The sequence below is a fragment of the Agelaius phoeniceus genome, chromosome 5 (genome assembly GCF_051311805.1).
Source record: "Agelaius phoeniceus isolate bAgePho1 chromosome 5, bAgePho1.hap1, whole genome shotgun sequence".
Classification (NCBI taxonomy): Eukaryota; Metazoa; Chordata; class Aves; order Passeriformes; family Icteridae; genus Agelaius; species Agelaius phoeniceus.
The window spans coordinates 13,331,016-13,343,692 of record NC_135269.1 but is presented as its reverse complement, the minus strand read 5'-3'; the positions used below and the strand labels follow the sequence as shown (position 1 = coordinate 13,343,692).

General features: G+C 48.7%; 1 protein-coding gene across 2 annotated transcripts in view; it reads left to right on the top strand.

The window, feature by feature from the left end:
- Positions 1–6,353: 6,353 nt before the first annotated feature.
- The window catches only part of CREB3L2 (cAMP responsive element binding protein 3 like 2), a 70,398-nt gene continuing 64,074 nt past the window's right edge, over positions 6,354–12,677 (top strand). Inside the window, exon 1 of one of the 2 annotated variants that reach the window (XM_077178327.1) lies at positions 6,354–6,713. In XM_077178327.1, coding sequence (XP_077034442.1) covers positions 6,606–6,713 — 108 coding nt within the window. In that variant the 5' untranslated portion in view covers positions 6,354–6,605. The remainder of the gene's footprint in view (positions 6,714–12,677) is intronic. The other variant, XM_054631977.2, reaches the window with a different exon arrangement.

The following is a 12,677-nucleotide window of genomic DNA, read 5'->3' as shown; positions in this document are numbered from 1 at the left end:
GAGGGTATTTCTGTGTGTTTTGTTCTCCCATGTGCTTTCTCTCTGTTATGATCTTTTGGATTACTTTCTTTTTTTCTTCTTTAAAGGAGAAGTACCCTAGGCAGCTGTATCAATTCTTGAGCTGATGAATATGTAAATAGGGAGTCACTCTTTGCATCTTCAGCCAATTTCAAACCTTCTGTCCTTGTCTGCCTTAATCTCTCTCCTGTCTTGTGGGGCCTGCCATCCTGATCCCCTCTCACTTTTGGCATCCCTCCTCTGTTCTATAGGTGTCATTCCCTGTTTTTCCTTCTCTAAGCCAGTTGGACAGTGAGTTTAAAGCAGAACCATTGGCTTTGACTAGTGCTCAGCTGGAGATTTCTGTCACAGACCCGGAGAAAGCTTCCTGTGCATTTGCATCTGCCCCTCTGCTGATCCTCGATATTGCCTTTCACCAAACCCTGCTTAGGTCTTGTTTGCTGTGGTGTTTGGTGTAGGATGACACCAGCATTCCCATCCCGTCCCTCGATAGGGTGTTGTGCCCGTGCTTTGCCATCAGGAGGAGCTGGAGGAGCGGCTGCCTTGGCTGTGCCTTCGGGCAGTCGCGTGGAAAGCGTGAAAAACATTCCGGGTCCGGGAGTCGCAGTGTGGGAGTGGCCCTTGTTCCTCCGCGTTTTGTTGTCACAGTGAGAATTACTGTGTTATTGGCAAGAAGCTGCTCAACTAAAAGGTGTTTAATTCTACTACACAAAAAAGAGAAAGGGGAAATTCTCACTGTAATACAACGTGATGGAACAGGGAAAGAAAAATATTAGAAGTGGCAATTTCCTGCCTTCAGAGCTGGTGGGATTTTGTACCTCATCTCTCTCTGATCCCATCTCTTTTGGGCGATTTTGATCTCATCTCTCTGATAATGTGCAGAACACATTAATGTCTGCAGCTCTTTCCCCTACAAAATGCTGGGGGTTTTTTAATGCCCTGTGCACATTTTCTAACAAAAACTTCAATTCTTTCAATTCAGCATCTATTTCTGGTTGATGTTATAGCTCTGACAAGTATCTGAGCCCCTGTCACTGGCATAGTGGGGTGTCAGATGTATTGCAAAGGCTTAGCTACTTCAGTGGGTTGTTATCCATAGGAGAAGGTCTTTTTAAATAGAAAATCCTGCCTTTAATTCCTTTAACTACTTGTTTAATCTGAGCCTGTTGTACTGCTGTGAGAATTGCGATGGTGCCCTTGCACAGTAGTGATCCAAGTAGTTTGTGCACAATTTTTTCCTGTTTGTCTTGAGCTTTCTGCTAGGAGGCCTTGAGCAGATGTGGTGAGCTGTTCATTCAGTGGTCACTGAATTTGCACTCTGCTGTGGTGGTGGAGCTCATGGCAGTGCCTGTTTTGGTGTCTGGGAGCTGCCTTTCTCCTCGAGACTCAGAGCAGGAGTGGCAGCGAGGATTCCCTTCACCACCACAACGGAGAGGCCAGAACTGCCAGAACTCTGCAGCTGCTGAATGGCTCCTGCTAATCTCTGCCCCTGGCTCAAGCTGGAGACAGCAGAGCTAGCACAAGGTATTAGGATTAGGTGCCAGCAAGGAAAAATATTTACTCAAGAACTCTGAGTTTTCTTGCCCTTCCAGTTCTATTTAAAGTAGCTAGTACACTTCAAAGATTGCCCTGCTACAAAGAACACACACTGACTTTGAGCACACACTGGAAGCAGTGTGCTGAATGTTCAGCACAGCTTGGCAGTAGGGCAGGCCTTCCCAAATGATTCTGCATTGCCCTAGTTACAGCAAAAATAACCAGTGGCAAAGGCTTGCTGTTCATCTCGTGTCTGCTCTGCCACTCTGGGGCAAAGTTAATCTGTAACTAAGTCATTTCACTTGTGAGAAAATCCTGTGTGAAATCAGCATTCCTATAGCATCTGGTTGGTTTCAGGGGTTTTTTTTTATGGATAGGTATTTGCTCTGTGAGGAAATGGAATGGGAATGGTATCACCTGAGTGAAATACAGTGATTCCTTGCTTGTAACTAGGCAATGAGTGTTTTCCCACAGTGTGCCCTAGAAAATGGCATTCTGCTTTTTCTTGTCAGTGTTAGCATCTTGTGTAAACCTGATGAGGCAAACCCTGGCTGCTTGCATCAACCAGGATATTTAGAAGTGTTTGACCTTAACAAGGAATTTATTTTATGTATTTATGGAGATAATTACAAAAGATAAATATGGGTGACTTCTTTTTAAAATGTCAGCATGTTCACCAAGTATTTGAGCAGCTCTGAGGCAGAGCTATTCTGGTCTGCAAGGCAGCTCCATGGCACTCAGTTATTTCTGTCAGCCTGCTGTAAGGTCTAGGAAACACTCTTCTCTGCTTGTTTTTGTGGCTGGTGTGAGGAAGACACCACAGCATTGTGCCTGTGTCACACAGCAAAGAACCCTTTCGACTTTATTTCTCATTACTCTGCAGTAATTGCTCTGCCCACAGAAATTAGGAGGCTTGAAGAAGTAGGAGAAGATGCTTCAGCCAAAGAAATCAAGTCCTGCTTCACCAAAATAGCCCTCTTGTTCTCCTCCTGTGTGTTCTGTGGGTTGGGGGCACTGTGTCTGTTCCCAAACACAGCTCACACTTCAGTTCAAGGCCAGCAGTGCCTGTGGGGGCCTGGTGAAAGCCCTTGCAGAGGGACAGGAATTGCAAAGGCAGGAAAGCTGAATTGGAGCTTAGAGAAACCCCTGGGTACAACAGCAAGAAAGATTCTGGTAAAGGGAGCCTGTATTTCTGTCAGTGTACCAATTATGTGGGTTTAGTAACAGGCTGTCTGCAGGGCTGGCTATCCCACTTTTTTCATGTGTCAGAAAAGGAATGAAATGCTAGGATTGTGGGAAGAAAACTTTACTATTCTCAAGCTCACCTTCTATTTTTAACTCTGAAATTTCTGTGGTGGAAGCCTTTTTGCCAAGTAGTTGAGCATGTCTAAATGTACAAACTAAGGCTTGGTGTCTGTTTATCTTAGCAGTGGTGAGCTTCTCAGCACAGCAGTGTGATTTAAATCTCATTTACACAAGAAATTTGCTTTGTTAGCGCAAGTAAAGTCTTTGCACATCACACAAAGAAATAGCTTTCACAGGGTTTCTCCTGAGACATCCTCTTGTGGGGAACGTGTGCCAGTGTGTGTGAGATTTTTCTTCTGCTTATTGCTTAGTCCCACATACAAAATTCAGCTCATTACCATACCTGGCCATTTCACAAAAATCTCCAGTAACAACTGTGGTTGGGAATTGGCTGCTAGTTTATTCTTTGTACTCTTAGACCTGAAATTTGTGTCCTGCACTCTTTCAGAGGAGCTGAATTTGTTGAAGAAATCTCTAGCTGTGGCTGTTTTCTGTTGCTTTCAAGGGCTAAGATTTTTAAGGGTAGCTGGTCACAAACCTGGCAGTTTTCATTCTGGGGGCTCTGTTGCTGTTTGCTCATTTCTTGCTGGTTCAAATCAAACTGTTTTGAACAGAGTGGCTGTAGAAAAAGGATGGTTATCTTGATCCTGGTTGTCACAAGTCAGAAAAATGTCACCTGTAAATATTTAATGAACCTTTGTGCAGCTGACCTGATGGAGAACTGAGTAATGATGTGGTTGCAGGAGTTGTGGCTTCTGTAACCCGGATCTGCAAGGAGAGCACCTTTCCTTTGCCAGGCTTTGTATTGTTCCTTGCTTTGTTCTTTGATGTTTTAAGTGGTGTTTGTTTGGAGCTCTGCCTTAGCAGCCTCCTCTTTCTTAGCTGGTTTGGTTTTCTGTGTGTGTTTTCTGTGTGGGCTTTTTGCTCCTTGTAGAAAGGGAGGAGAATTCTCAGTATAAACAAAAGCTGAGCTCTTTTCTTCCCTATATGTGCAGACAATAACTCCCCACCCTTTTATGTTCTTGTAGATTTTTGGTTGATTTTTGCACTCTCCCCCTGTGCTGTGGGGTGAGGTCAAACCCACTTCAGAAGAGTGGGGTGAGGAAAGGGTCTTACACAAAAGAGTAAAACAAAAATGCTCTCAGAATTACATGAGTTGGAACTTAATAATACTGTTACAACTGTTCTAAGAGAAAAGTAATGAAGCATGGAGAAACAGCCTTGATTTTTGGCAGGCTGGTAACTATTGAAGTCCACCATTCAAATCCTCCAGGGACTATGGGATAAAGTTAGGGTAGCTGTGTCTGTATCATGTTCTTGTAGGTTTTAACGTGCTTTCCCCAGTGCCTGATTGCTGGTGTAGCGTCAGTCTGTGGGCAGCAACATGTGACACATTGTGTTGTATCAGCACACTGAATAATTAATATTCTCTGGAAAGGATTACTTTCCTCCACTTTTGTCTCTTCCTTCTTGGTGCCCTGTATGTGCTGCCAGCCTCCAGCAGAACCTTGCTATTTCTTTCCCAAGAAGAACTGGTGCTGCAGCACAAACACATCAGTGTGTGGTCTCTGTGCTGTTGGCTGCCACCATGCAAAGCAAACTGGTCACATTTCCTTACACAGTCTTGGGTCATTGTTTCAGAGATGTTGAAGCTCAAAACTTACATGTAGCCTTGAAGACTAATTTTAATAATGTGTCAGTGATTGGGCAGGATGCCCGTTTACCAATATTGTGTTTTATATTTTATAGCCCCTGAAATGGATAGTTTTGTGTGTCAAAATATTTCAGTGGCCAAAGAAGTCTTCCAGCACACTTATGAATTCTCAGCAGCTCTGTGTCTCACAGCAGCAGCTGTGCCTCAGTACCAGTGATAAAGAGAGAGCTCCTGGGGAAGAGCAGAGGGGAGAGGGACACAGCTTTACATGGTGCAGGAAGAGTGGAAACCACTGGGAAAAGCAGTGTGGTGTTTACCCAGGGTGCCTCAGTTTGTGTGAGTGATTTACCCAAGGGGGAAGGACAGAAGTGTGTGCCTGTGTAACTTCTTCCTTAAATAAATATTTCTGCCTGAGAAATGTGTTTGGGTGAGAAAATTCAGCCCAGTACTCAAACACCAGTCCTTGGGAGCCCCTTGTTCTCATCATGCTCAGCAAAGGAAGCTGCACTCACCCAGTCAGGACCACCTTCTTCTAAGGTGGCCTTTGTTCTGTTGGTTTACAAGGCAAACACGGGTCTCCCTTTAGACTTCTCATATGGGCAAAACATTCATTGAGTGCCCCAGCCCCCAGAAATTATCTAGTCATAGAAGTGATTTCAGAAGGTGCTAATGTCAGCCAGCAGGGTGATGTAGAGCCTTTTGCTAAAGGGATTATCACAAGGCCTCAAAAGCTTTGAAATGAAGAACACATCCAATGAAAACACGGAGGCTCCTGGATCAGGAACTGACCTTTACGAATTTCACAATCTGCATCTCTGGACTGGCACAATGGAATTGCTTTGATAACAGTGCCTGGCAGTACAAACAAGACATTTGGACCTCTGGTTGGGCTTGCCAAAGTGGAAGGTAGCAATTCAGGTACTGGTAATTTGGCTTTTCTTTGCTGTTGAAGGCAAATATCAGACTGACTTCTTTCACAATAATGAACTTAAAATAACTAATTTTTGCAGGAGATCTTACATAATGTAACTTCTGTTACACTTTTTTTTTCCCTAATCAAACTCCAGTTTAATAAACTATAAAGCAATGAAGGTGGTGGAGTCACCATAATTTTTCCTATTTTTGTTGCTGTTGTGCCTATTAAGTGCTGGGCAATCCTTCTGGCTTTGTTTTCCTCAGAGGGTTAGTCTGGGCTCTGCAGAGTGAGGCCTGGATGAGGTGCTGGCTCTGTGAGTGGGTGGAAGCGGCTGCCACAGAGGTGATGTCTCAGGGGAGCTCTAGGAGAGAGGGAACACGCCAGGAATTCCAGTTCTGTTCCTGCACAAGGCACCCTGAACAATGCTTTTTGAACCCGAAACATTTGGCAACTTGTCACTTTTTAAGAACAATGGACAGTCAGTCTTGCCCCGGCCTGGCAGCAACACAAGTCTCAGAACACCATCATTTCCCGTTGCCTGGGATTATTTTTGCCGCCAGTTGATGAGCGCTCTGGGCCCGATCTGAGGCAGGCACCAGCGGCCTCGGTGCGGCTGCCCTCAGCGGTGAAGTTGTGGTTTTCAGAAGGTGCGTTCTGACCTGTCCTCACCGAACGGGCACCCCCGTCCCCGCTGTCCCCTCCCCTCCCGTCCCGTTCCCTCAGTCCGGGCCCCTCTCTCCCGGGGCCACCGCGGGTCCCTCCCTGAGGGCGGCCCGGCCCGGCGCGGGGCGGGGCGGGGCGGTGCGCGCCGGCCGCAGTCTTGTCGCTGCCCCATTGGCCACCGCTCCCGCCGCTCCGCCGCGCCATTGGCCGCGCGCGCCACGCCTACGTTCGCGGCCGCGGCCTCTCGGGGTCTGCGCGCCCATTGGCCGGCGCCCCGCGCCTCTCGCCCCCGATTGGCCGGCGGGGCGGCGGGGGCGTGGCGGGGGTGACCCGCCCGGCCACGCCCGCGCGCGGCCGCCGGCGGAGGGGACGCGCCGGGGCGGGGGCGAGCGCGCGGCTCCGCGGCCCGGGGCAGCGGCAGGGGCAGCGTCCGGCGGCGGGGCGGCGGACGGACCGACCGACAGACAGACAGACCGATCGACCGACGGGCCGGCGCGGGTGCCTGCGGCCGCCATGGAGGTGTGCGAGAGCGGCGGGGAGCAGCCGCCGCTGCTGCACTGGGACCGCAAGCTGAGCGAGCTGTGCGAGCCCGCAGACCCCGAGACGCTGCTGAGCCGCACGGTGAGGAGCGGCGGGGGCGGGCGGCGGCCCCGGAGGCCGGGGGTGGGGTGGTTGGGCCGCGTTCCGGCGGCCGTGGCGGGATTCCTCGGGCTCCCCGTGCGTGCCCGGCGGGCGCCAGGGTCGGCACCGGGCGGGTCTGGCCAACAGGTGCTCCCCGCGCCCCTCGCCGTGAGTACACCCCCGGGGCCGGGCTGTCCTCGGGCAGGCCTTGGGGTCCCCTGTGCGCCGGGGAGGGGGGTCTCAGCTCCCTCCCCTCCGACCCTGGCTCCCGGTAACCGGGGTCCCGCAGCCCCCGCTCCGTCCGGCGCCGCTTCCCTCGCCCGGCCGGGGCTCCCTCGGCGTTGCCGCTTCTCCCGGGCGGCCGCTCAGGAGTCGCCGGCCGTGTCTTCTTCTTAAGGACCGGACTGTCCCGGCTCCATCCCGCTCCCCAAGCGCAGGAAGGAAGTGAAACAAGTTTCGATGTTTTTGTTGTTTGTTTTTTGGCTGGAATCCCCATATTTTGGCTTGCGTAAAACGCATAGCTAGGACAGTTCCGAGGAAATGGGTCTGTTGGCTCGCTGTTACTCAGGAGGGAGGCTTCTCGCAAGCAGAGCGATTTAAAACCTCTGCAAAGCCCCGTCGGTGTAAATCCCGAGTGGAAGTGTGCCGGAGCACCTCGGGACAGCGGCGTGGAATTCTCCCCCACCCGCTCGGTGTGGCTGTCGGGCACGTGCTGGGATGGAGATCCAGAGGGACGCGGAGGTGGCGACATCCACACGGGATGTGGCAGCGCCCCGGGGATGGCGCCCCAGGACGGGCTCCGCGTCTCTTCCTTGCACCCTGCAGGAGGGTGATGTGCAAATGCAGCCCCGAGCGAGGCGCCCGGCTCTCCGTGGGAGCAGCGGGGATCCCGCAGCACTGCCCCCGTGCTGATCTTGGCGCTGGTCTTGTAAGGCAAACAAGGAAAACCTTATTTGTGGTGCGTGCTAGTGTGATCCGGGATCGTGTCCGTCACAAGCTCCAAGCCTGGTCCCAGCAGGAAGCGAGCCTGCTGCACGCCTGACGGGTCTTTAGACAGTGTTTGCCTTCTTTGTCTTTGAAAGTCTTGGGCTTTCTTGCGCAATGTGTGTCTTCTGGTAGATCCGGGGAAAGGCAATCCTGTCATGGTGGCTTGGGCTTTTAAAAGCCAGCAGGAGCGCTTAGCAATGGAAAGCTCTTCCTTCAAACAGCTGTTTTCTTGTGGCTTTTTTTCTTTATCAACAAGAATGTTGTGAATGAAATGAGAGGCTCTTTGGAGAGTGTAGCCCTTCAGATTTTATGGTTGTGCTGGCATACTTCCTCTTGCTCTGTGTGGATCCTTGTGATGAGGATGGAGTTGCCACTCTTAACTTTTGTTTTCTTACTCATGTTCTCATGTCTTCTTTAATTAGTGCTTTGAAGGAGATCTTACACTTGGGCTAGAAACTGTGGCTGCAGTGACATGTATATGTCTTTTCTGCCCTATTTCAAGAAGCCTGAGAATTAAGTGTGTCTTGATAAAGAAAACATCCTGTTTGTCTGGTGGATGGAAATGGGATGCTTTTCCCTTTTCTGTTTTCAAGTTTTATTGGGGATTTTCAGCTTTGAATGCTATGATGGTGAGCATTTTGTAAGGGGCAGTGTGTAGCTGGATCTGCAAAATATTGGGCTGTGATGACTTTTGTTGGGAGTAACACTGACATTGATTTGTTTGTGTTTGCTGTCTTGCTGATTGGGTCTTTTTAGAAGTTTAAGATTTCTTTAGAGACCCTCTTGAAGCCAAATAAAAAACATTAAATCAATTTCTCTTTTTGGTTGTTCTTGGAATTCTTCTGAAAAAAGTTTCAGAAAAAAAAATGCCCAACTAAATGCTGTAAAGTAGGTTTAGTGATGTATTGCAATCTTTAAAGAAGAGAGGAATGTTTATGAAATTGACATTCTTTAGAGTGAAAAATTTCTTTTGTGAATGTGCTCTGCCATGTGGAGGAGAATACCATGCTTAATACCATAAAACACAAGGTTTCTATTTACCTCTGGCCAAAACTTCACAGAATCATTTGAAAAACCCAAAACAAACAAACAAGCTCTCTGGATGAAACATCTGTTCTTCTCCTGGGCTGTGCTTTCCTTCTGGGAGGACTGGTTTGACCCCGTTATTCTGCTGTTTGCAAACTTACTGCAGGGTTTTTCTGGAAAGATTGGGATGATGAGGAGACCCTTCCCGTGCCCCCTGTGCAGGAGTGCCCACGCCCTGTGCTGGCTGTCACCCTCACAGCCAAGGCACATGGGTCCTACAGCATCTTCTGCTCCTCACACACTCCTCAGGTGCCCCTTAGCTGGATGTGCAGGTCTGCATCCAAGAAAACTTGGGAAAAGCCTCTGGGACAGTCAGGGCAGCCCTGGGAGCACAAGCTGGACCGGCAGGGGCAGGAGGGAGAAGATGATGATTGAGGGGAGAGCTCACCAGCAGGAAGAAGGGTCAGTGTCATTCCACCTGTGTGTACGGACTGGTGAGGATGAGAATTTTGTGCCAACTGCTTTTTGTGTGTTTTGAGTTGAAATTTAACCTTTCTATGACCAAAAAGGCTGCCCCTGGCTCTTGTTGATTTGACACTAGCAGACAAGTGTGGAAGTATGCATACACTTAAAAACTTGACCTCTATTTTAAACTGTTCCAGCCTGCCTTAATTACCAGGGCTGAAATCCAACCTCCTGGGGATTTACATTTCTCTTTAACAGCTGATGATTTCACCAGTGCCTGGAGCTGTGTGAGGAGCCCTTCCCTCACCCCACTGGTGCTGTCAGTGATACCATCAGCTGTACCTGGAGAAAGTGGGGCCTCGAGGAGCTCAGCTCTGCTATTGGCAGGCAGCAATCCTGGAGGTTAAAGTCTCATTAAAGTCCTCACCTGCATGCCAGATAGCTTTATAGCAGTTATTTTTCCAGAGTGGTTTCCCATGGAAGCAAAGGCTGAAAGGTTTCCCAGAGGCGTGTTCATGGTATGTGTCACGTGTCTGCATTATATAATCAATCTTCAGCTGTGCTGTAGCTTGTTGTGACTGTGTTGGTAGTACCATGTGCTGGCACTGTGCAAGGCAGTGTTGTTATTATTATTATTAGTGTTATTATTGTTAGTTTGTGCTTTTTTGGTGGTTGAACAGAAGAGAAACACAACACCTGCCACTGTCCAAGGGGAGCAGGAGTGTGGCAAAACCTCCAGCTTCTTGCTGCTGCTGTTACTTTCCATAACACACAGGTGGGCCTGAAGTGTGAGAGCTCTGCTGGAGGCCCTGGGGCTCCACTGAAATTGGTCTGTGGCTGGACATGGCCCAGCTGGGACCCTGTCTTCTCTGACAAGTGCCACATCTGATGTAGGTGGATAAGTCTGACAAACACACCATGAAATGCCAGCTACCTGTCCCATGGCTGGATGGGGGCTGAAAGGCAGGTGGTTCTTGGACATTTTTATTTCCTCCCCCATTTTCATGGCTCTTTTAACCCATGGGATGCCGCTTCCAGATGGTAGCAAATGCAGCAGAATGCAAGCATGGATGTGATCATGGCATGGCACATGTAGAACTGCAGCTGCCCTGCAGGTATGGGGGACAGCAGCTGGCTCAGATATTTAGGACTAAATTCCTAGATGTCATATCCTGGTTGTTTGGATGAGTGGTTAACTGGAAAGTAACTTCAAGTGCCAAGTAGCCCAAATGGGTTATTTGTTAAAGAGCCTGCCTATTGCACTTGGAACTCATGAAAGCATTGAAATCACTGAGATGTCACACTGCATTGAAATTGGTGAGATGTCACATTGCTGCTGCTGTTGCCTGGGTGGTGTCTGAGCCCTCTGATCCTGTTTCCATGTCGCTGGGGATGCTGTGGGCAGCTCAGCCCTGGCTCAGGGGTGCACTGTGGGTTGGAATGAGAGGAGGAGGCTTCCCAGGTTGCAGCTAGCAAGTTTCTGTCTCCCTGTGAAAGCAAAGCCAAAGGTGAAGGTTAATGGTCAGGGTTGTGATTGTCATCTAAGATGAGCTGGGGAAACTCTGAGCTGGCCTTTCCTCTCCATCACAAACCTCTGAACCTCAGCGGAGCTGGCCTGGTGACTCATTTCCTCTGCCACAGAAACGATGGTTGCTGCTGCTTTGTGTGTCTAATGACTTCTGCAGGAAAGCTGCTTCTGGATGAGCTGCCAGGGAGTGCCTCGAGCTTTTGGAGCAGGGCAGTCGTTATTTTAATGGATGGCAGGGCTTGATTTTTACAGTCTGTGTGTATTTAATTGAAAGCTGTGGTTGCTGCAGCGGGTGTGGATGTGGAGCTGGCTGTATCTTATTGTGTGGTGGCTGCATGTAGCTCTCTGGTGTCAGTATAGTTGGATCCAATTTCTCTTTCATTTGGGTAGGGGGAGAACTACTTCATTTATTTGCACGTGGGGTTTGGTCTGTTGCCCACAAACCATAAAGCTGAAATCCCTCATTCTTTCTTCTCTATACACCTGCAGCTGGCTTTACGTAAAATATTTGTACAGTCAGTACTTGCAAAGATTTTTCCAAAATTGCAGTGAGGAGGGGAAATGAGAAAGTGAGATTTTTAAATAGTTGTATACAGAGCTCATACAAAGCAGTAGTGTTAAATTTTGTCAATGACTTTCCATATCAATAAAAAAGTCAACATCACAACTGCTGAACAGCAAAATTAGTTGTACATGGTGCCTTGCACTGAAAACCATTTCTCCTCGTTTTCTTCCCTGATTTAAATAAGAAAACTATTCCAGTTTGCCAAGAGACATGTCACTTACTTGTAATGGGTCTAACTGATCTACAGTTCCTCTAAAAGCTGAGATAAACACAAGTAGGAGACCCTGAAACTTAACCCTGCTGTTTTCTGACAGTTAAAATTAGAAAAATGGGGGTATTGAGTTGCTGGCTGTAACTGTATAGTGAAGTGCGTGATCTGCAGTGAAGACAGGAGCTGGAAAAAATGTCAGTCTGTCCTGGGACCAACTTTGAAGCGTGGTAGATAGGAATGAGCCAGCATAATGTACAAACCCACTATTTATTCCTTTTCCTAATGGACGTGACTGCTGTGCACTGTGCTGTGTAAATGTTTCCTTTGGAAAGGCAGTCCTTACACATGGAGCAGGTTGTGCACGATAGCAGGGCTAAAGGAATTTCACTTATGGTGTTACCAGACAGGGCTTTCCTGTGTCTGGAGTTGTTCAGCTTATCTACAGGGCTGGTGGGAACTTGTGCTCTTTGCAGGTCTTTGTTTGCAATGTGAAGAGCCCCTTCTTAGCTAGGGCTAAGTGAGTTTCCCCTCTCATGGGATGGGGACTAGTTTTTTATTAAAGCAGTCTCGCTTTTTTAGGATTATCCGTGTCTGTAGAGGAGGCCAGTGTGTGCTGTGCCTTGCTGGCTACTCCTCCCTCCAAAGAGCTGGGACCTCTGTGTCACTGTGGGCTCATTTTCTCTTGGTCCCTCAGCTCACAAGGTCCCTCTGAGGTACTTGGCTGTTGCTTTGAAGACACTTTGAAAGTAGCCCCCTGTCTCTGACCAGGCAAGTTTTACTGCTGGCTTTGCACTTGCAGACAGGTGCTGCATTTTTGTGCTTTTTTGTATCCAAATGTTGGTTATCAGGCCTTGCTGTCCCTACTGCTGCCTGCAGACCTTCCTTCCTGCATTCCCAAAAGCTGTTTTCCAGTCTCTTCATGATACTTGATTTAAACATCCATCATCTCTGTCTTTGGCTGCTTCTCTCACTTCTGGAGAGGGATCATTTTGTGAGTGAGATTAGCAATTACTGATAGGTGAAACTGCTGTCAGACACAGAGTGTCTGACCTGGCTCTGTGGCATTTGTCACAGGCTGTCTTGGCTGCCAACCTGAGCCCCTTTAACTCCTCTGATTCCCTAGAGCATCTTGCCCTTTTTCCAAGAGAAATAGGTTCCTGGTGGGTCCCTGAGGGGTGCTCT